The sequence below is a fragment of the Prunus mume genome, linkage group LG3, assembly GCF_029339155.1.
Source record: "Prunus mume cultivar Tortuosa linkage group LG3, ASM2933915v1, whole genome shotgun sequence".
NCBI lineage: Eukaryota > Viridiplantae > Streptophyta > Magnoliopsida > Rosales > Rosaceae > Prunus > Prunus mume.
In genome coordinates, this window is record NC_142700.1 from 4,398,463 (window position 1) to 4,422,638 (window position 24,176).

At 34.6% G+C, this 24,176-nt stretch overlaps 2 protein-coding genes, 1 long non-coding RNA gene and 1 pseudogene across 7 annotated transcripts; all 4 read left to right on the top strand.

Annotated features, from left to right (window-relative positions):
* The first annotated feature begins 232 nt into the window (after positions 1-232).
* On the top strand, positions 233-1,594 carry LOC148918474 (putative LRR receptor-like serine/threonine-protein kinase RFK1; annotated as a pseudogene). The gene is made up of 4 exons (XR_016125131.1): positions 233-241; positions 392-606; positions 733-890; positions 1,002-1,594. The product of XR_016125131.1 is annotated as a putative LRR receptor-like serine/threonine-protein kinase RFK1 (transcript).
* A 2,707-nt stretch (positions 1,595-4,301) lies between these two features.
* Positions 4,302-13,613, top strand: LOC103324925 (putative leucine-rich repeat receptor-like serine/threonine-protein kinase At3g14840). Of its 4 annotated transcripts, XM_089047993.1 has the most exons (24): positions 4,307-4,544; positions 7,385-7,538; positions 7,957-8,028; positions 8,109-8,177; positions 8,268-8,339; positions 8,443-8,514; positions 8,616-8,687; positions 8,769-8,840; positions 8,920-8,991; positions 9,111-9,182; positions 9,269-9,340; positions 9,489-9,563; positions 9,716-9,781; positions 10,062-10,127; positions 10,220-10,255; positions 10,362-10,402; positions 10,626-11,002; positions 11,072-11,246; positions 11,628-11,774; positions 11,911-12,029; positions 12,105-12,315; positions 12,409-12,646; positions 12,749-12,899; positions 13,004-13,613. In XM_089047993.1, exons 1-24 carry the CDS (start codon positions 4,415-4,417, stop codon positions 13,391-13,393), a joined length of 3,021 nt encoding a protein of 1,006 aa, XP_088904119.1. In that variant the 5' UTR covers positions 4,307-4,414; the 3' UTR covers positions 13,394-13,613. The 4 variants fall into 4 exon arrangements, with proteins under 4 accessions (XP_088904118.1, XP_088904116.1, XP_088904117.1 ...); XM_089047990.1 differs by having other exon boundaries at positions 4,305-4,544; positions 12,105-12,646; XM_089047991.1 differs by having other exon boundaries at positions 4,305-4,544; positions 8,109-8,165; positions 12,105-12,646.
* A 931-nt stretch (positions 13,614-14,544) lies between these two features.
* Positions 14,545-16,423, top strand: LOC103324914 (putative leucine-rich repeat receptor-like serine/threonine-protein kinase At3g14840). Its single transcript, XM_008227027.3, has 4 exons — positions 14,545-14,869; positions 15,510-15,687; positions 15,854-15,925; positions 16,157-16,423. Exons 1-4 carry the CDS (start codon positions 14,737-14,739, stop codon positions 16,305-16,307), a joined length of 534 nt encoding a protein of 177 aa, XP_008225249.2. The 5' UTR covers positions 14,545-14,736; the 3' UTR covers positions 16,308-16,423.
* A 3,970-nt stretch (positions 16,424-20,393) lies between these two features.
* LOC107881932 (uncharacterized) lies at positions 20,394-24,138 on the top strand. The gene is made up of 3 exons (XR_016125087.1): positions 20,394-20,611; positions 23,465-23,642; positions 24,035-24,138. It is a non-coding gene; the product is annotated as an uncharacterized LOC107881932 (long non-coding RNA).
* Positions 24,139-24,176: the final 38 nt, after the last annotated feature.

The window sequence follows — 24,176 nt, forward strand, 5'->3', positions numbered from 1 at the left end:
CTAGCCGTTAGGTTTTTTTATTTTATTTTTAATTACCTTTTAAAATTCATTTTGTTTCTTTATATATATATATATATATAATTGGTTTCTGATTGTTGGAGGTTAGAACCATTGATTGAAAAGTTTATTTATTTAAAACCTTTTAAAATGTTTTAAATTCATTTTGTTTAAAAAAAATATTGTCTCTAAATCGTAGTTTAATTAAATTAAACAATACATAGTTGTGGAACATATGAGTGCTGTACCATAATTTTTCTCAAAATAATAAAATACGAAGAGCCTTAAAATACAGTCATGCATGGCTGGAGATGGAAAAATTTAGCCATGCACTATTCTTTAAAAAAAATTAATATTTTGGAGGGCTAAATTTTTAGTCCTGGACTACATTTAGCCCTATGACTCGAGATGGCGTAATATTTGTATTGGGATAGCAAGAGGACTAGCTTTTCTCCATGAAGAATCTGTACTTAAAACGGTTCACCGAGACATCAAAGCTACTAATGTGCTGCTTGATCGGGACTTGAACCCCAAAATATCCGACTTTGGATTAGCAAAGCTTGATGAAGAGGAGAAGACGCACATGAGCACCCGAGTTGCTGGGACCATGTCAGTTTCCACTTTCCATGTCCTTGTTTACACTGACTTCTTGATATACTTGCAACGAAGTCTAGCTAAATTGGTGATCTTTTTTTTTTGGGTTGAATAACAAGATTTTGGGATCTTGATTTGCAGAGGATACATGGCACCAGGATATGCATTATGAGGTCACCTGACGTACAAAGCAGATATTTACAAATTACAGTTTTGGAGTAGTGGCCTTGGAAAGTATTAGTGGGAAGAAGAACAATAATTATATCCCAAGTGATGACTGGATTTGCCTTTTAGATTGGGTACTCTTACCATTCCCTCTAGCTCTTTGATCCATTTTTACATCCATCTTGTCACATCTGGTTGTTCTCGTTGTTACTAATTCAGTGAGAAACTACAATAAACATTTGCAGGCTTGTCATTTGCAACAAACAGGAAACTTGTTGGAGCTAGTTGATGAGAAGTTAGGGTCCGAAGTCGACCAAAAAGAAGCAGAGATCATGGTTAAAGTGGCTCTGATTTGTACAAATGCCTCTGCGTCACTTAGGCCTAGCATGTCCGAGGTGGTGAGCATGCTTGAAGGACAAACCTCTGTTCCTGACGTGATCCCAGAACCAAGTACCTATAGAGAAGATTTGAGGTTCAAGGCCATGAGAGACCTCCACCGGCAGAGGCAACATCATAGTTTAAGTATCAGTGGAACACAGCATTCAACTACGGTCCACACATTCGAGTCTACCTCTACGTCCGGCCTTGAATTCTCTGAAATCAATCCAGACTCAACACCCTCTTGACAGTTGTGGACATTCTGGTTCTATAGTAGCAAGTATGTTGTAGTTTGTAGTCTTCGGAAACGCATATGCAGATTAGCTGTGTCCATTTTTTCTTTCCTGTGCATATTTTGTTTAATTTTCTATTAGCTTCATTCGTTCCATGTTTGTCTCTGCAAACAACAATAATAACAATATCAATATTATTCAATTGAAGATTCAATTTAATTCGTTCACTCGTTTTCCTCACCAAAGACTGAATAATTTCTGCTGTAAATTTCTGCAAATTAATAGAAACGTTGAAACTGAACTGCAATATTTTGAAATTTTATTTCAGCCGCCGACAATATATTACATAAAGTAAAATGCAGAGCTTTTTTTGTGGGCAGAAATGTAGAGCGTTTTTTGTGGACAGAAATGTAGAGCGTTCTGGCTTCTGATGGACTTCCTAGTCCCCCTTAATTGTAATTTTTGTTTTTAGTGTTTTTGTCTCTGTGGGGAAAAACTGGTTTCTAGACCGTGAGTTTAGTTTTTTTCCCTGAGTTTCTATTAGCTTTTCAGGTTAGTATCCTTTTGTACGCCTCTTTTGCTATCAATGAAAGCTTCTTTGTCCAAAAAAAAAGAACAACTGCACCAACCCTATGAATTAATTATACGTAATATTGTCGGGTCTTTATACAATTGACTACTCATTATTTTCCTGGTGATTTTTCAAAAGATAAGGTTTGTGATGCAGAACCGGAACATTTAACTTTTTTTTTTTTTTTAAAGTGACACATGTCATGAGAAAAAGGAGAAGGTCCAAAAAGAAGGTTGGAGAGAAGTTGCTAGCTATGTTGTATGGACACGAGTACGGGGATACGGGAATGTGACACAGAGACACGGCGGCACGGGAAATTTCAAAAAATTAGGACACGAACGCATCATTGAGGTGATTGTTGGAGGGCAATGGCCTCGCCGCCATCACACAACGCTTTCTCTGCAACCTTTCAAAAATTCCCCGTCGTGTCTTGACCATGAGTTTGCCGTGTCGGGAGTCTCTTGACTGTGTCCAAGGCATTGACCCATGTCCAAGGCGTGTTGGAGGCATATCCGCGCTGTGTCCAAGTGTCGAACACACCGACACTTCAGCTCACTACCGTGTCTGTGCAACATAGGTTGCTAGCATTCCCCCTACTTTCTTCCCCTTCGTGAATATGAGTCTTGTGGGATTTACATGAGGTGGTAGGGATGGCTATATTTTAATCAATAACACTACGTCACATCGGCTGATCACATTGTTAGGAACCTTCATCATTGCTGAGTTGGATTAGTGATGAGCTGACATATAGTCAGTTTGTTAATTGATTAGTTAAGAAATTAGTTTCTAACCGAATTGGTTAATGAGAGCTTACAACTATATTATGCAATTATTGTATCAAGAACGAGTTGTTGAGAATATTGTACTGTTTTGATAATTCAATAAATAATACTTGTTACTCTGTGTAATTCTAGGGTTAAGGTTGAAAGGGTTTTAACACACATAATCATATGTGACAACTGTTAAAAGTCTTATATAGTTCTGCTAGTAACTTTCTCTTCGAGGAGGGGCCTTGTGTTTGATTAGGTAGTTGGTAAGGCAAAGCTAACTAAGGTAATTAGGAAGATCAACCACACTAACTGAGACACACTCCTACCGAAGGCAGTAGTGGGGAATTCTCCGCAATGGGAGAAAACCCAACAGAGCAATGCCGCGTGGAGGTAGAAAAGGCAATGAAAGCATCGGCTTTCTTTGTGCTAGCAGCCATGGTAAAACAGAGGATGCAAGCATTATTTGAATGATCAAGCTTAAAATTGTAGGTGGCTAGTATAGTAAACTTGCTACTAATGTTATTTGCAAATTGACACATTATCTACCACATGATGTGGTATAGTCCTCTAGTCTTTCTCCAATGAATTTTAACACCTACGCACACGTTCCCCCAACCAAGAAAGGAGCCATTCATTGGTACTGAAGTCTTCCTTTAGTCTTCATTGATTGATTGGTAAAAGTCTTCCTCAAAGTCTTATAAACACCTACTTTTGTCCCACTCCTCAGAACAAAGGAGGACATGTATTTTACTTTTTCCTTTATGAGCGCATGTATGTCATTGATTGATTGGTAAAAGCCTTCCTCAAAGTCTTATAAACACCTACTTTTGTCCCACTCCTCAGAACAAAGAAGGAGGACATGTATTTTACTTTTTCATTTATGAGCACATGTATGTCCTTTTCTGATAGGTCTATTTTTAGAATTTTCTTCGTCATTTAATATGAAAATTACATAAAGAAAGAGCGGAAATTTCATACATTATTTCATTGACTAATTTGTCTTCCTCTAGAATTTTCTGAGTCATTTAACATGAAAATTACAAAAAGAAAGAGCATAAATTCCATACATTATTTCATTTACTAATCTGTCTTCCTCTATAATTTTCTTCATCGTTTAATATGAAAATTACATAACGAAAGAGCGGAAATTCTCTACATTATTTCATTGACTAATCTATCTTCTTCCTCTCTGATTTTGGGGCTGATTAAGGTTAGGAGAAGGAGATTTGTGTAAAAATTTATATACCTACACATAGGCCAAACCGGAATTAGAAAAAGAAAAGAAATTTTCCAAGCGCGAAGTTTCTCTCGAAATTTCGGTAGAATATCCTTCTGTGTTGGGGACCAAATCAATCGTCAAGTCCACTGTATGCTGCATGCATAAGGAAACTAATAATAAATAATTGTCAAAGTCTATCATATTGACTGATCGACATTGACGGAAACTGAGGGTAGTTGCTCTTCAAGTCCTTCGGTAAAAACTGAGGGTAGCAGCATGTATGAACAAAAGCATGATTAGTATGAATATGAAATAATAAGAAAGGCCCCACTCTCACTGAAGGGTCTTGCCCTCCTTGCCTATAAATAGGTAATGGTTTGTGTGCATTGTACAAGCCTGAGTAAGAAAGAAGACTGAGGATGAGATGAAGAGAGAGAAAGAGAAATTCCGAGAGAGTTTTCTTACCATTGTAGTGCATCAAGGATAAATGGCAAGAGGAGTTAATTGTACTGCTCCAAAAACCATCATGAACCTTATTATGCTAATTTCGGTTCTCTGCTTATGCACCAAATCAGTCGAAGTTGAAGAACAAGCTTCGCGTCTGCCTGCTGCAGAAGGTAACTTACTCTTTCTTCTTGTTTAAGTGTGTATATATTGATAATACAAATATCCATGCCTCACTTTAGTCAAGTTTTAGCGGCAGTATGCCACTGTTTTGATTTTTTTCACTAAAAAATTGTAATTTTGGACTGAAGGAATCAAACCAAACCACAATTAGTTTCGTGTGGTTTGTTTTGACCTTTTTGAAACCCTCTAAACTAAATCAAACCCACCTCTTTTATTTATTTATTTATTTTTATTTTTTACACTTGGTATTATTCGTTATCATCATTTACTAACACATTTCATCTCACCCATTGATATCAACCGTTTAATACAAAAATTAAAATACATAACCCATTTGAATTTGATGATATATATATATATATATACTCAACTAAGAGTTTCTTCATATTCAAAGGTTGTTTTCTCAACTATTGTTCAATTTACAACATGAAACTCTCTTTATAACGTGTTCAATTATTTCGAATAAAGGAACTAAGGAATAAGTAAAAGAATGAATATGCATGAGATCAACTACTACCATTTCAATCAATCTAGTTTCTTTTAGGTATTGGATTGTATCTTTTAATGTGAAATTCATTCAAGTTTTATTCTTATATCTATATATATAAAGTAAAAAGCAGAAAATGGTAAAACATTCAAAATACCAGAAAATAAAAATTTTTATTTTTATTTTTATTTTAAAAAAACCTCTCGCCAGCATGAAAGCGCTGGGAGAGGCTAGTGTTAGTAAATGCAACATAATTAAGGAATAATTCAAATACTCATCTATTAATAGTAATCACAAGGGAAGTCATATTTTAGAATAGGCTTTTTATCACAAAACTATCAAATTATGTCCTTTTTTGTGTGTGTCATTTATGGTCCTTAAAGTTAAAATGTGTGCTCACAAATAGTCCTTCATCAAAAACTCATTAGTTTCTTTGTTGTGGCATATATGCGGAGCCCACATATCTAATAATACAATGCCACATGTATTTAAAATAAAATATATTTTTGTTAAAAATAATTTAAATTTTAAAATACAACTTTTTTTTTGGTTTTTTCATTTTTAATTTTAAATTATTTAAAAAATATATATTGTATTTTAAATACATGTGGCATTATATAATTAGATATGTGGACTCCACGTATATGCACATCAGAAAATTAACGAAGTTTTATTTATTTATTTATGAAAATTGATGGCATGAACTATTTGTGAGTACACATACTAATCTTGAAGACCACGAATGACCAAAAAAAAAAAAGACTCAATTTGATAGATTTATAAACCTCAATAATGTTTTGTGATACAAAGGCTTTTAGAATAATCAAGGGTCCATGTTGCCAAATTTCAGTACCAAAAAAAGATTCAAAAAACTTTTCATGGGCCCCGACAAAAAAAAAATCGTCAAAAGGGAAATGAAAAAACTTTTTTTTTTTTTTTTTGGGTCTGAACGAAATGAAAAACTTTTCAGTGTTAGAAAAAGCAAAACACCTCCCTCGACAATAATGTAATCGAATCGGCCAACTAGGTTTGAAGTCATAGACAAAACAACAGAGACAGAGACTCAATTAGGTTAGAATGTTGGGTGGCAGAAGGCCCAAGCCCAATCACTATTAGTATTTTGGCATCAACATTAATTTGGGCTCAATCACTCTACTTTTCTTTAAAAAATGAAAAATAAACCTGGTCACCTTTTTGGCACCAAGTTGGCCAGTATCAGGCCTACCCAGTCATAATTGAGGGCCCGATATTACCTTATCTTTATTATAAAAAAAATCAATGTGTGAGGTGGGAAATTCGAACCTCTAACCATGAAGAAATTATACAATAGTACGGTACTACCACACGTCATTTTTTAGGTGGTAGTACGCATCTATAAGACGACAACATATGGACAACAACTCCAACAAAGATAATTAACGTTTTGTTTTATATCAACGTTAACGTCACCGTCCATGAAATGAAACTTCCCCATCTTTATCCATCACCAAAGACTTCCATCTCTGCAAGATTCATTTGACTCCTTGAGGAGAGGCTATGTTGGTGCTGGTGCCATCAGATTTTCATAAACCTTCTTAATTTCTTCTCTCTTTTTTTTTCATAAAATTTTAAGAAATTATTGTCTTCCCCCAGTTTGTTCTTGGGTGTTAGTAAAGGAAAACATTGAATTTCTTTTTATTTCCAGGCAAACGGGGGTTAATTTTAGGATCTTTGCTCCGAATTTGTTCTTGAGTCCATCGTCTTTTGCAATTGCTTGGGTTGGTGTTTGTTAAATGGGTAGGCTCAAACAATATGGGTTGCGAATTTATGGGTGTATAATTAAAAATCTAAAATCAATTTTGATGATTTTTTTGATGTTGAAAGAAATTATGAGCGTTAATGCCTTTTCGAGAGATCCCAGTGAGTTGAACGAAAAACTCCATAGCCATGGCTTCTCGAGAGATTCAAAGACGGACGAAAGCTATGCGGTATTTGAGGTAAAAAAGACGGACCGTAGAAGTGTCCAGACCAATATTAAACGGACGTTAGTTCTGTTTTTTTTTTTTTTTTTTTTTTTTGTTCTATAGTTGTTATTCAAGTGTCGTCATATTATAAGTGCGTACTACCACCTAGCAAGTGCCACGTACTAATACCGTACTATTGTATAATTTCTCCTAACCATGTCACAAATTTAAATCAATATGACCTCCTAGTTGGTATTACCATATGTCGCAAATTGTTTGGATATCAACATTGATAATCCTGGGTTAATTAAACAAACAGGATCTAATCAATGCTATTTGAGTTGATTATGGTGGAAAATATTCAATTATATGATCATGGCTTTGATTTGCGTGCGCGCAGTGGAAGCACTGAAAGAAATAGCAAAACAACTGGGGAAAACGGACTGGAACTTCAACATAAACCCATGCAACAATGACACAAACTACTGGGATACTGCCAACACCCTCGGATGCAACTGCTCCCATCCTGACGGGTTTTGCCACGTTTTCAGCATGTACGTCAACTCAAAGCTTACTTATTTATATGTTTTCTCTTGGTTTATTTATGAATTTAATTTCCTTTTCTTGTTCATTATAAACCTTAATATAATTTGGCACAGTTGTGGGTCACTCCAGTCGGCCAGAGTAATGAGCACATCCTCTTGCACTTAAGTTCGAATCCCCCTTTCATCTAAGGGAAGGATTGGATATATGAATCAATTACAAATTTCTTTCCTATCTAAAATACATTTACTTTCTAACAAATAGTCCACTAAACTATAGCATGCAAGAGATTTGATTTGATTTTTCTTTTTGTTCTTTGGGTGAATTACGTTTGAGTTATGTTGTGCATGCCTATCATTAAATCAGTGTATGTGCAATTGTGCATGTGGGTTTTGAAGTTTATGAGCGCTGAACATTTTTGTTATACAGTTTTCTTAGAGGGCAAGATTTTGGTGGTGTACTTCCACCATCTATTGCAAAGTTGCCCTACATAACACAAGTGTAAGGGAAATCTTTCTCAGTTAATAATCTGCAAAGCTCAATAATAGTATAATTTTATTTTTATTTTATATTTTTTACAGTGATTTCTCCAGGAACTACCTCAGTGGTACTATACCGCCTGAATGGGCTTCTACAAAGTTGGAACTTCTGTAAAATGACTTCTGACCTTCAAGTTCAAGTTTAGCCAATTCTAATTGCTTTTATTAATTTTACTAAGAAAATGAGGAAACTGCATGCAGGTCCGTGAGTGTGAACAACTTGTCAGGACAAATCCCTCGTTACTTGGGGAACATTACCACTCTAATCAATCTGTATGCTCTGCCTCTATCTCTCTTGACCACTCTTTTTTTATTTTTCAAATCAACTTTAAGTTTCATTTCGGTTAGCCTGCTGTGACGAGGAATTTAATTCCAGGAACTTAGAGACTAACCTGTTTTCTGGAACTGTTCCTCCTGAGCTTGGGAATTTGGTTAACTTGGAGATTTTGTAAGCTCCCTTTTTCTTTTGCATCCACAGTTTCTTTTTAATATTAATGGTAAAGCAAGTTGCAGTGGATAAGTTATTAAGACTGGCCTTGGTATCTGCAGCATTCTTAGTGCAAACAATCTCACAGGAGAATTGCCAGTGGCTTTCACTAATCTGGCTAAATTAAGAGAATTGTAAGTGTTTGTACTCTTAACATTGTTTTCCACGTTTGGAAATCTTCAGCTTTATGTTTTTCAATCTTTCCCTTCATGCAGTAGGATTAGCAGTAACAACTTCACGGGAAAAATACCTGATTATTTGGAAAATTTTAAACAACTTAAGAAATTGTAAGTGCCTTTTCCCATAACATATTCTAACAACTCTTCTTGTGTAAGCTTGATTGATTTTGAATTTTGTTGTTGACAGAGAGATCCAAGCTAGTGGTCTCAGTGGGCCCATTCCGTCTAGCATTTCTGTCTTGAGTAATTTAAAAGAACTGTGAGTTCTGCATTGCAGTAACACTAAAGAACCTTAATCCTGATTTGAAAATTTTATGATAACTTCATACCACAGTGACTTGTTTTTCTCACAATGATTCATGGTGAAATTCAATGCAGAAGGTTCAGTGACTTAAATGGAGGGGGTTCAAAATTTCCAAACTTCAGTAATATAATGGGCATGACAGACTTGTACGTCTTGAAACTGTTCTACATTTTCATGTTGTAATGTAAGACTCTTAGCTGAGTTAGGCTAATATTACGAAGTTATGTTGCAGAATGCTGAGGAGCTGCAATTTATATGGACCTATCCCTGCTTATATATCAGAAATGCACAAGTTGAATAAATTGTAACACTGTTATTCTTTGTTTTTCACCTTGTTCAAGTGCACAGCGCAAGTTGATTAATGATATTTTTTTTCGTTCATTTAAGCTTCCAAATAATGGATCTTTGGGATCTTATGAGTTATGACAATCTTTTTAGTTGATTTCTTGCAGAGATCTCAGCTTCAACAAATTGGAAGGAAATATTGATAGTCCTGACTATGAACATCTGCAACGCGTGCAGTACTTGTAAGAAATGTGAATTTCATGAAGGTCACCAGCAGACATCATAATGCATGCCGGGGCGGCCTCCCCTGCCTATATGATATTTACATATATTAAATTACAACTCTATATTATATTTACATATATTTTACATAATGTCATTATGCATTTGATAGGTATCTAACAAGCAACTGGCTTACCGGGTCTGTTCCAGAGTGGATGCAGAGCAGAGATCGTGACTAGTATGTTTTCCATCTTATACAGAATTTCGTGATTAGTAACGTTTACGCAGATAATATAGTTAGAAATATGGGAACTTCTACTTTGATTAGAGGTCTATACGCAGTCACATACAATCGATCTTAACTGTCTGAAACATTTAAAATTTTAAATGATCAACTTTTAGGATTTTCTGTTGTGGAATTGATCCTTTAACCATATTTACAATTTTTATTGATACTCCAAAATGCAACTTTTCTGGTGGAGCTGTTCGGACTTACAATTTTATTGTATTGTATGCAGCCCGACAGATATTTCTTACAATAATTTTTCTGAGAGCTCTGAGCCAACTACTTGCCGAGAAAACCTGTAAGAACATATTTCTAGTTAGTGATTATTTAGCATACTTTGGTGTCTTCATTCACCTATAATAATGTATTTTTCTTTGAAATATTTATCAGAAACCTGTTTGAAAGCTTTTCTGCACAAAGAAACTCGTAAGCTTCTAAACTTTTAATCTTCATTGGTGAAGCCATTTTTGTCCTTTCTATATATTCTGGAATTTAAATTTGCATCAGCTGATTTTGTACCACACTAATGTAGATCATTTGGAGTGTGCTTGAGGAACTTTCAATGTCAAGAAGGTAACAATACAATACAATATGGCTTTGCTTTTTTAATTATTTAATATTTTAAAGTTCTTGTAAAAGAATTAGTTCATAATTTAAGTTTGCATGTGACAATGACAGAAACTGTTTTACAATCAATACAATACTTTCCAATTTGAATTTTTAAGTAGTCAACTATTTGACTTAATCTGATTAGATTTTTTATGATGTCATTTCTCTGTTGCTTGCTACTGAATAGATCAGTACTCGTTGCATATAAATTGTGGTGGAAAACAAACCACCATTGAAGGAGTCACCTTTGAAGATGATCAAGACTCAGGAGGTGCAGCAAGTTTCGTTCCTCACAGACCTATCTGGGGAACCAGTAGCACTGGAACTTTCAGGGGTTCTAAACCCTCTGCTGCAGACTACATTGCACATAATGTATCTGAACTTAGAATGAAAAACTCTGAGTTGTACACAAGTGCACGCCTCTCTGCTCTTTCTCTCACTTATTATGCACGCTGCTTTCTAAATGGCAATTACACCGTGAAACTTCACTTTTCGGAGATAACGATCAGAAGCAGTAGATCTTTTCGTAGTGTTGGAAGACGGATATTTGATATTTATATTCAGGTAGTCAAGCATACTGTTTGTACACTATATGCAACAAAATATGATTTCTGATTGATAAGTTTGTTACAGGAGAAACTGGTGTGGAAGGATTTTGAAATAAAAAAGGAAGCACGCGGCGTTGATAAAGAACTCATTAAGGAAAGTAAAGCAGTGGAGGTTAAGAATAAAACTTTAGAGATCCGATTTCATTGGTCTGGGAAAGGGACAAATAGTGCTCTTATATCTGCTATCTCTGTAGAGCCTGGTATATTCTGAATTGGAAACATAACTCTCTCTCATGGACACAATCTTAAGTTTGTTTAAAAAATTTATTATATCCCACTTGTTTGTACTCGTTCCAAAAATACAATTATGTTAACTGCAATAGATTGGAAAATATATAGTACATCAAGTACAGTATACTAAAGGAAGAAGTACCCAGATGGAAAGTTTGTTTACCTTAAATAACAAGAAACTGTGCAATTTATCTCTTTCTTTTCGATCTTTCTAGCTCAATTTGGTCTTTACAACATCCTACAAGATACTGCTATGAATTGATATACCGCGGACATATGACGGCATCTCATAGAACTGAAACTTGTATTCTCTGTTGCTGATTTTTTCTTTTCACTTTTTTATTTGCTAGAGTTCAAGCCTCATCATGGTAGCAAAAGCAAGGTACCTATTGTAGTGGGAGCTTCAGTTGGAGCTTCGGTCTTGTTCCTCATTTTCTTGATTTTCAGCGTTCTTTGGTGGAAAGGCTGTCTGGATAGCAAGATATCTAGGGAAAAAGGTGCCACTAAGTTACTGTGAAAATTTCAAGTGGTACTTTGGTCTCAGTCTTCTAATGCCATTTAGCTATAAAACACATACCCAGATACTAAGTTCAACGACATTACCAATATATTCTAACCTTGTTTTGTGGATAGCTCTGAGAGGACTGGATCTGCAAACTGGTTTTTTCACCTTCAAGCAAATTAAAGCCGCCACTAATAACTTTGATCCTCTAAACAAAATCGGGGAAGGCGGTTTTGGATCTGTTTACAAGGTACCATATAAATAGTTCCTTACTTATAGGCCTTACTTATCATGCTTGAAAACTACTAAACTGTATTTATTTCAGGGTATATTATTGGATGGTACTATAATTGCAGTTAAGCAACTATCATCCAAATCAAAGCAAGGAAATCGAGAATTTGTGAATGAAATAGGCATGATTTCTGGTTTACAACATCCAAATCTTGTTAGATTGTATGGATGCTGTATTGAATCAAACCAGTTACTGTTGGTATATGAATACATGGAAAACAACAGCCTTGCACGTGCTTTGTTCGGTAAGCTTATCAAGTCCAGTGACAAAAAACTGAAATGGTGTATTAAGAAAAACAAAAATGAGATCATTGATTGGGAATCCATGTTTGTTGCAGTTCCGGAGGAAAGTCCTTTAAAATTGGACTGGCCTACGAGGCAGAATATATGCATAGGCATAGCAAGAGGTCTGGCATTTTTGCATGAGGAATCAGCACTGAAGATTGTACATAGAGACATTAAAACTACAAATATATTACTGGACCGAGACCTTAACTCCAAGATCTCGGACTTCGGGTTGGCCAAGCTTGACGAAGAGGAGAACACCCACATTAGCACTAGAGTTGCTGGAACTATGTAAGCTATACTGTTTTTTTCTCTGAACTGCATTTCAGAGCCTAGTTTTGTTATGAACTTTTCTCCACCCAACTGAGGAAAACAATCGTTTTTTGTGTGCAGAGGATATATGGCGCCAGAATATGCACTATGGGGTTATTTGACCGATAAAGCAGATGTCTACAGCTTTGGAGTTGTTACATTGGAAATTGTTGCTGGAAAGAGCAACATGAAATATCGACCAAATGAGAACTTTGTATGCCTTGTGGATTGGGTAAGATGGATCTTCATTCAAATTCCTTCCAACTTGGTCATCCTTCTTTCCTTCTATGAGTTGCTTTTCCATTTTCAAATCTCTTTTCTCTGCTAAATTTTCAGGCTCTTGTTTTACAAAAAAAAGGGGAATTATTGGAGCTGGTGGATCCAAGATTGGGGTCCGATGTGAGTGAGGAAGAGGCCATTAGGATGATTAAAGTTGCTCTCTTATGCATCAACGCAGCACCAGCGCTTAGGCCTGCCATGTCTGCAGTTGTGAGTATGCTTGAAGGACGTACGGCTGTTCATGAATTGGTCACGGATCCAAGTACTTACGGTGATGAACTGAGGCTAACAGCCTTGCCAAACCAGTTTGATCACAATTCATCACAGAATCCAAGTCAAACTCAGAGCCTTGTTCCTTCATCATCAGATGCACCATGGATTGGTTCTTCCGCTACTACTACGTCTTCTGATCTCTATAAAATCAATCCCAGTACTAGTTCTTGCTAATGTAAATGCTAGGACTCAAGATTTCACGTTGGAAAAATAACATATCCTAGAGTGGTTTACGAGCTCTTAAACATTATTTTCTTACAAGTTAATTTTTAGAGGCAAGTTCTACCCATGAACTCTTCACAATAAACATTTCTTCGCGCTTAACTACGTAAGTGCTCGTGGACTTTATATATATAACGTAGCCAATGAAATTATTATTATTTGTTTTGTTTGACTTCTTATTACAAGATCAGAAATCATCCCCGGACCATATAAAATTGGCTACGTTATTATTATTAGCTTAGTCAGTTTATTATGAGTGGTGATTTCTCCACTCCTTTTTCTCCTATTTTATCCACTTACACTCCTTTTTATAACTAAAAAAGAAGTGTAAGTGGATAAAATAGGAGTGGGAAAATCATTGCCCTTTATTATTTTTATGAATTCTGTTTCTTTAAATAATAATAAGAAAGTGGGAGCCTGGCGTGGAACTAACAAGACAATTATGATCGAATCTTGGAAACAAATCAGAGCTGGGCAGGTGAAGGTCTAAGGCTATACAAAGCTGGGCATTTCCAATCTTGGAAACAAATCAAACGGCTCACTGCCAACTCGAAATGGGTATATGACATTAATTCCCTGGCGTGGAACTAGCATTATTGAATAAATATTAATCTTCTTCTGACAAGACAATTATGATCGAATCTTGGAAACAAATCAGAGCTGGGCAGGTGAAGGTCAGGCTATACAAAGCTGGGCATTTCCAATCTTGGAAACAAATCAAACGGCTCACTGCCAACTCGAAATGGGTATATGACATTAACCCATTAATTAATCAAGAGCAAAGAAATTAATCCGATATTGGGTAAAATAGCTCTCTACTAAGAACGCGTAAGAAGTTTTTACGTAAAGTTATTTTTTAAGGTTGTGTGTTTGATTTTTCCTTGTCTCATGATTTTTCGTATAAGAAACAAAAAATGGTCTATGAAAATGGAAGGGAACAAGATTAAGGCACATGTTAAACAAAGTGGATGCTATCTTGTCAAATTTCACGTACCAAACAAGGATTCGAAAACTTTTCATGGGCCCCAACCAAAAAACCCTCAAAAGAGAAATGAAAAACTTTTCATAGTCAAGGAAAGCAAAACACCTCCGTCGACAATAATGTAATAAAATCGGCCAACTAGGTAGTTCGAAGTCAGAGACATAATAAAATTGTACACGCACATCAAAAGTCCATTGGCTCATACGGCTCAGAGACCCTTCATTAACTACAGAGATTGAGACTGAGATTGAGCCAAGAAAGAATAAGGATGATACAGATATCAGGGAATTGATATATTACATCAGGGATTGAGATGGCAAGATTTCATTTTGATGTTTCAAAAGCCACCATGGACCTTGTCATTTTGGTAGCCATGTTGGTCCTCTGCTTCTGCATATCCACGGTCAAAGTTGAAGCACAATCTCTGCGTCTTGCTTCTGCAGAAGGTAATTACTGGCTCTTCTTCTTCTTCTTCTTCTTTTTTCAAGTTGGTATTGCTGATACTCAAAATCTATGCACTAAAGCCTCAGTTTTTGTTTTTGTTTTTGTTTTGAAAAAAATGAAGCCTGTCTTTTTTTTTAAGTGGTGTTGAACAACAGAGAACAGAGTGCTCAATGCAAAAGTTGGTCTGTTCGATTGAGAATTGGTGGAAGATTGTAGCCTTTCTAGTGTTACTGTGTTAGAGAACTCCCAGTTCAATGTTTGTCAGTATAAACAAAAATTAGAACCCATATAATTTTACATGTTGGTTAGATTAGATATAAACTTACAAAAAAGATTTAAAAAAAAGAAAGAACTTGTTTTCATCCTAAATTTATAACTGGATATGGATATGAAATTCAATGATTGAGAGAGATACAGAGCATAATCTGCACCTTCTAGAGAAGCTTACTAGGTTAGAATGGTGGATGGCAAGGCCCAAGCCCAATCACTATTAGTATTTTGGCATCAACATTAATTTGGGCCAATATCAGGCTCAATCACTCTACTTTTCTTTAAAAAATGAAAAATAAACTCGGCTGATGCATAAAAACACAGAAAATGGAAAAAAAATAAAAAGATTCATGATTTGATTTGTGTGCGCAGTGGAAGCACTAAAAGAAATAGCAACACAAGTGGGAAAAAAAGACTGGAACTTCAGCATAGATCCATGCAGCAATGATACAAATTGGGCTACCCCAAAATCTGCTGACTTGCCTTTATACAACAACACTCTCATATGCAACTGCTCCTACCCTGATGGTTTCTGCCATGTTGTCAGCATGTACGTCAACTGAAAGCTTTTATTTGTACTCATTTTCTGTTTCTTTATTTATTGGTTTAATTATCTTATGTAGCATTTCAATCCAGTTTTCATTATTTTTCTATGGAGAAGATTCAGAATGAAGACTCTTTATGTTCTTATGATCTCTGACATTTTTGTGATACAGTTTTCTTAAAGGGCAAGATCTTGCTGGTGTAGTTCCACTATCTGCTGCAAAGTTACCCTACCTAACAAGAGTGTAAGGGAAACGTTTTCAGTTGTAAATTTTTATTTTTATTTTATCTTTAATAGCATCTATCATCTGAAAACGTTTTTTATATCATTTCCACAAGTGGTAATGTTATTACTAATACCACGTGAATGGGCTTCTACAAAGTTGGAATATCTGTGAAGGATTTCTGAACTTCATGCAAGGTTAGCCAATAATAGCTTATATTAACTGAACTGACAAAATGTGTACACTGTGCAGGTCCATTACTGTGAACAATTTATCAGGACCAATCCCTGGCTACTTGGGAAACATAAGCACCATAATATATATGTATGCTCTGGCTCTATCTGATCTCTTTGCCACCTCATATTATTTGTCAAAATCAATTTTAGGGTTAATTACAGTTTAATACCCTGTACTTACAACGTTAAGGCATGTTAGTATCTGGCTTTTCAATTTTTAGAATCGCATACTCTAAGCTTGTAAATTTGTTACAATCCGATTCCACTGTTAGGGTTTTCATCAGATCTGTCTGGTACTTTAGATTTATAAAAGTAAACAAATACCATTGCGAAATTCATAAGCATATCATCATGAGTCAAAAAGAATATACAAATTTAGTTATATACCCAATCTTAGACATAGTCTTATAAAGAAATCCTATACCATTTAAAAACTATAAACACACCCAAAATAAACCCAAAAATCGCAGCTGTCAATTTTTTTAAAATTAAATAGCTATTTTTTAGTTTATTTGTGTGTGTAAAATACCTATATTGCCCTTGTACTATGGATTTGAGAGAGAAAAATCAAATCTGCCTAGATCTATCCAGATCTGCCAAAAAAACCAAATCTACCAAAAAAATCAAATCTGCCAAAAAACCAAATCATATTTTATTTTCTCCTTTCTTGTTGGTGTTTTATCGATGTTGGAGCAAGAGGAGCTTCCATTGAAGCTCAATCTCAAGTCCAGCTATATTCTTCATCTCTCATTTACAATTTTCAATATTTCACCTTCGATTTGTTCTAAAATCGTGCTTATATTGATTTTTTTTTTCCGGATTGTTTGGAACCTTGAACGAACCTCGATCAGATGCTCTTAGCTCTAGTCATCATCTTTAAGCTCTACTCCTCTTTCACCACGTCATTGTCATCATCATCATCATCATCTTTATTGTCGTCGTTGTCGTTTGGTTTGGATTTGAGATTTTTGATCTTTTGCTTCAATTATGTGTTTCTCTTCATATTTTAGTTGATTTTCGAAACATATTTTAAGCTTTGATAATTGATTTATCCATTGTTACTATTTCAATTATGGATCTCATTTTTGTTTAACAATATACTTCTATGACAGAGTATAAACAATGTCCTTTTATGACATAATAGTATTAATAAGATAGTAACAAGATAAACATTAATTAACATAACAGTAAACTAGCAGTGTTATTACCTTAGACTGGAATATTACAGGAGTATATATGCATTAATAATAGGATATCATAGGAAATTAGCAGTATTATTATCCTAGACTGGAACATTACATGGGTAGACATGCATTAGAAATAAGATGTCATAGGAAACTAATAGTGTTATTACCTTAGAAATAGGATGTCATAGGAAACTAATAGTGTTATTACCCTAGACTGGAACATTACACGGGGTAGACATGCATTAAAAATAGGATGTTATATGAAACTAGCAATGTTATTACCCTAGACTGGAACATTACAGTCATTAATCAATATGACAGTAAACTAGCAATGTTATTACCCTTTATTGGAACATTATAGTCATTAATCAACATGACAGTAAACTAGCAATGTTATTACCCTGGACTAGAACATTACAAAATAGTAGTATTATTACCCTATAATGGAACATTACATGGGTAGACATGCATTAGAAATAGGATATCATAGAAAACTAGTAGTGTTATTACCTTAAACTGGAACATTACAGGGGTAAATATGAATTAGAAATAGAATATCATAGGAAATTAGTAGTGTTATTACCCTAAACTGGAATATTACATGGGTAGACAAGCATTAGAAATAAGATGCCATTGGAAACTAGCAGTGTTATTACCCTAGACTGGAACATTACAACCATTAATCAACATGATAGTAAAATAGCAGTGTTATTACCATAGACTGGAACATTACAACCATTAATCAACATGACAAAAAGGTGTGGAACATTACAATCATTAATCAATATGACACGTTAATAAAACTACGGTTTTCAAGACATTTTGTTTGTAATGAATTGCTTGGGTTTTTTTATAAAATTGGGTTGGGCTTGTTTTGGGTGCTATTTAAGTTTTTTTGTTGGGCTTCTTTTAAGTTGATCAATGACAGTCATGTAATTTATAGGAACTTCAACACTAATTTCTTATGTAATAAATGAATTTTGGGTGTGTTTCTAAAGTGCATATCATGTGGGGTTTTTTTTTATAATTTCAGCCCCTATTTTGGGTATATTAGTGAAGCTCCCAAAAGAATAAACTCAATTGAAAAATAACATGTCAAATCATATGCCAATTGCCAAACAGGAAGGACATAATTGCACGACTCTTACGCAATTGCATTTGCATTAAATATTAACAAAAAGTAGAAACTTGACAACTTGTATAACCGGTAACCAATTTTAAAAAAAAATTGAGCGTATCATAAAGGGAAAATGGTGCATGAGTGCACCTGGTGCACTATAGAAGGTGCCCTATTCTATAAGGCGTTCCTTCATTAATACGAACTGACCTGAGGATGAGACATTGAATATTCTAGTCAAGGGTGATGTGGATGCAGCAAGCGAGGTTGAAGCTTTTTACATCAAGCATTAATACCAATATTGACTTCAAACTCTTAGGCCTTGTTTGGTGGGCTGGCTCGAACTGGTTAGGATGAGCTTCGAAGTATTAGATTTGGTTGGCTTGGATTTGACTGGCTGTTTGGTTCCAGGTTAGGAGCTTGAGAAAAATTGCATTTTTATGTTTGGTCTATCTTAAGTGCACTTGTGGGAATTTTTCATACCCTTGACTTTATTTGAGAATTTTTTCCCCCACATCATGTAATGCAAAAAATAAACTTTGGAAGCAGGATTGATATGACTTATCAATCCTGAAACGTGCTGAGCATAAAATAAAGGAACATGCAGAAAATTATTTTACATAGTAAAACCCAACCTATGGGGAAAATCAACGGGACTCCTCAGTCCAAAATAAATCCACTATAGAACGATGATTACAAGAAGTACTCACACACTTATCCTAGACATATTCTACATAATGTTTATCGACTTCTTCGTAACTCAACTTCTGTCACGGGATGATCTTTCCACACTCTTTATGTTGAACGCAATATTGGTCACGATTGCTTCAAGCTCGTCAGAGGAAAACCGCCACCATGGTCTTAGTGCCCTTAATCGTATGAGTCACAGAACATGCAAATGAATGCAATATGAATGATGAAAGTGTTTGATAAATCACCATGTAAACATGACATGGAACACTTGATGACTTATCACAAATATATACACATAAGTTTTTCTAGAGAAATTTAGATGATCAATCAAAACATGTAAAAGTTGTACAAATAAGGAGATGCACACCTTTGCTTTATATGTTATCTTGCAAGAGAAAATTCATAAAGCCAAGATATCAATATCTTGCCTAATCCGATTTGATTCTATAAAATTCCTATTCCATATCGTCATCTTATTCACTCTTCAAGATTAACTTCCAATCCCACCAATTGTTATACAAGGAAACCATATATATATATATATATATATATATCAATGAAACCAATTTGGGTATTAAAAGAAACATGTTCTCCAAGTCAAATATGAAAAAGGATATTTTCACTTAAACTAAAATAAGGTCCAACTAAGAAAATAATCTCAAGAGATAAAATCTAATCATATTAAAAATAGGACTAATATAAAAGCACTTGAGTGAAAATAACTCCAATTAGGAATCCTATAATGAATGTATGATTATATCATGATTTACTTGAAACCAAGTTCCTCATATCGATCAAGTTAGACTTTACAAATCCAAGATTGAATGTGTTGCACCAAAACTTCCAATAAAAGATATTCACACCCTAATTCCCAACATATGCTAGAGATCTAGGAAATACCAATACAATTTTCATACTAACAATTTTCATATGAACACCACATATTGGGTAAGGGTAGAGGCCCAATTCAGGTCAAATTCATAGAGATGGCCCAGTGTCCCACTACTAACAACATTGATATTGTCTCCAACTTAATCACCTACAAAGCCTAGTGTGTGTGAAGTTTTATCACAAAAGGCCTCGATATTATTAGTAGTAGAACTATTCATTATATTTTGTATTTTATTTAGTCAAGTTTCCGATGTGGGGCTCATATTCTTCAACATAATAATGAGATGCATTATGTGAGGGCAATCTCACTGAAGGGTCGGGTACTCCTTGCCTATAAATTGGTAATGGTTTGTGTGCATTGCACAAGCTTGAGTAAGAAAGAAGAGTGAGGATGAGATAAAGAGAGAGAAATTCTGAGAGAGTTTTCTTACCACTGTAGTGCATAAAGGATAAATGGCAAGAGGAGTTAATTGTATTGCTCCAAAAACAATCATGAACCTTATTATGCTCGCTTCAGTTCTCTGCTTATGCACCAAATCAGTCGAAGTTGAAGCACAAGCTTCGCGTCTGCCTGCTGCAGAAGGTAACTTACTCTTCGTTCTTGTTTAAGTTTGTATATATTGGTAATACAAATATCCATGCATACTCAAGCCTCACTTCAATCAAGTTTTAGCGGCAGTATGCCAGTGTTTTGATTTTTTTCACTAAAACGTTGTAATTTTGGACTGAAGGAATCAAACCAAACCACAATTAGTTTCGTGTGGTTTGTTTGGACCTTTTTGAAATCTAAACTAAATCAAACCCACCTCTTTTATTTATTTATTTATTTTTCTTTTTTACACTTGGTATTATTCGATGATACCGTTTAATACAAAAATTAAAATACATAACCCATATATATATATATATATATATATCTCAACTAAGAATTTCTTCATATTCAAAGGTTGTTTTCTTAACTATTTTCAATTTACAACATGAAACTCTCTTTATATCGTGTTCAATTATTTCGAATAAAGGAACTAAGGAATAAGTAAAAGAATGAATATGCATGAGATCAACTACAACCATTCAATCAATCTAGTTTCTTTTTTCTTTTTCTTTTTTTGGTCTGAACCACGAGGTGGTCCTGGATGGGCCCCAACTATGGGTGGCACCTTTAAGCCTTAACCACAACCCAAACTAATCCCCGCTCACACCGGGTCGGCCCGTAAGGGGTAAAGTGTTGGCCAAAGTGGTGACTCCATACGAGAGCAGGGGTCGAACCCAATCTAGTTTCTTTTTAGGTATTGGATTGTATCTTTTAATGTGAAATTCATACAAGTTTTATTCTTATATCTATATATATATAAAGCAAAATGCAGAGAATGGTAAAATATTCAAAATACCATAAAATGTCATTGGTTAATACAAACATTAATAATTGAAATTATTAATTAAATGAGGATAATATGGTAAATTCACACTTTTTCATATTAAAAAAATTAAAATTAAAAGAAAAATCAGATAATGGATCCTATTTTTATGGAATACAACTACCTATTATCTTTTTTAATTATAAAATAAAATAAAATAATTTTTTATTATAAAAAAAAAAGCCTCTTACAGGCATGGAAGCGCTGGGCAGTGTTAGTAAATGCAACATAAGGGAATAATTCAAATACTCATCTATTAATAATAATCACTAGGAAAGTCAGATTTTAGAATAGGTTTTTTATCACAAAACATCCCCTAGGTACACAAAACTATTTGATTCTGTCCTTGTTTTTTTGTGTCATTTGTGGTCCTTAAGATTAATATGTGTGCTCACAAATAGTCCTTCTGTCAAAAACTCCGTTGGTTTGCTGATGTGGCATATATGCAGAGCCCACGTATCTAATAATACAGTGCCACATGTATTTAAAAGACAATATATTTTTGTTAAAAATAATTTAAATTTTAAAATACAACTTTTCTTTTGGTTTTTTCATTTTTCATTTTTATTAATTTTAAATTTTAGATTATTTAAAAATGTATATTGTATTTTAGATACATGTGACATTATATTATTAGATATGTGGACTCCACGTATATGCCACATCAACAAATTAATGGAGTTTTTTTTTTATTATTATTTATGAAAACTGACGGCATGTGAGCACTCATATTAACCTTAAGGACCACAAATGACACCAAAAAAAAAAAAATTTGATAGTTTTGTGAACTTCAAAGATGTTTTGTGATATAAAGCCTTTTAAAATAATCAAAGGGTCCAATGTCCATGTTGTTAAATCTCACGTGCCAAAAAAAGATTCGAAAAACTTTTCATGGGCCCCGACATAAAAATCCTCCAAAAGGAAATGAAAAAATTTTCACAGTAAAAAAAAGCAAAACACCTCCCTCGACAATAATGTAATCGAATCTGCCAAACAAAATTGACAACTTTGTTTGGCTCATAAGAAAGAATAAGGATGATACAGATATCAGGGAATTGATATATTACATCAGGGATTGATATGGCAAGATTTCATTTTGATGTTTCAAAAGCCACCATGGACCTTGTCATTTTGGTAGCCATGTTGGTCCTCTGCTTCTGCATATCCAAAGTCAAAGTTGAAGCACAATCTCTTCTTCTTCTCCTGAATGTTTTTTCAAGTTGGTATTACTGATACTCAAAATCTATGCACTAAAGCCTCAGTTTTTGTTTCTGTTTTGAAAAAAATGAAGCCTGGGGTATTTTTTTGAGTTGTGTTAAACAGCATAGGACAGAGTGCTCAATGCAAACGTCGGTCTTTTTGATTGAAAATTGGTAGAAGATTTTAGCCTTTCTAGTGTTAATGTGTTAGAGCACTCCCAGTTCAATGTTTGTCAGTATAATTTTACATGTTGGTTAGATTAGATATAAATTTACAAAAAAGATTTAAAAAAAGAACGAACTTGTTTTCATCATTACAAGTGGAAATGGATATGAAATTCAATGACTCAGAGAGATACAGAGCATGATCTGTATCTTCTAGAGAGGTTTTCTAGATTAGAATGGTGGGTGGCAGAAGGCCCAAGCCCAACCACCCTACTTTGCTTTAAAAATGAAAAATAAACCTGGTTACTTTTTTGGCACCAGCCCAAGTTGGCCCAGTATCAGGCCTATGCACTCATAATATTTTTGATCAATCAGGCCTGCGCACTCATAATTGAAGGCCTATATCCAATATTACCTCATCTTTATTATAAATAAAAAAATCAATGTGCGAGGTGAGAAATTCGAACTTCTAACCATGTCACAAATTTAAATCAATATGACCTCCTAGTTGGTATTACCATATGTCACAAATTGTTTGGATATCATCTTTGATAATCCTGGGTTAATTAAACAAACAGGATCTAATCAATGCTATTTGAGTTGATTATGGTGGAAAATGTTCAATTATATGATCATGGGTTTGATTTGGTTGCGCAGAGGAAGCACTAAAAGAAATAGCAAAACAGCTGGGGAAAACGGACTGGAACTTCAACATAAACCCATGCTTCAATTACACAAACTGGGATACCCTAAACTCTACTGCCAACCCTATCTACAACAAGACCCTCGAATGCAACTGTTCCTATCCCGACGGGTTTTGCCACGTTGTCAGCATGTACGTCAACTCAAAGCTTACTTATTTATATGTTTTCTGTTGGTTTATCTATGAATTTAATTTCCCTTTTCTTGTTCATTATTATAAACCTTAATATAATTTGGCACAATTGTGGGTTACTCCAGTCGGCCAGGGTAATGAGCGCATCCTCTTGCACTTAGGTTCGAATCTCCCTTTCACGTACACAGTAATTTAGGGGTGAAACATTGTGTTCGCAGAATAGTCCACTCAACTATAGCATGCAAGAGATTTGATTTGATTTGATTTGATTTTTGTTCTTTGGGTGAATTACATTTGAGTTATGTTGTGCAAGCTTATCATTAAATCAGTTTATGTGCAATTGTGCATGTGGGTTTTGAAGTTTATGAGCGCTGAACATTTTTGTTACACAGTTTTCTTACAGGGCAAGATTTTGGTGGTGTACTTCCACCATCTATTGCAAAGTTGCCCTACATAACACAAGTGTAAGGGAAATCTTTCTCAGTTAATAATCTGCAAAGCTTAATAATAGTATATTTTAATTTTAATTTTATC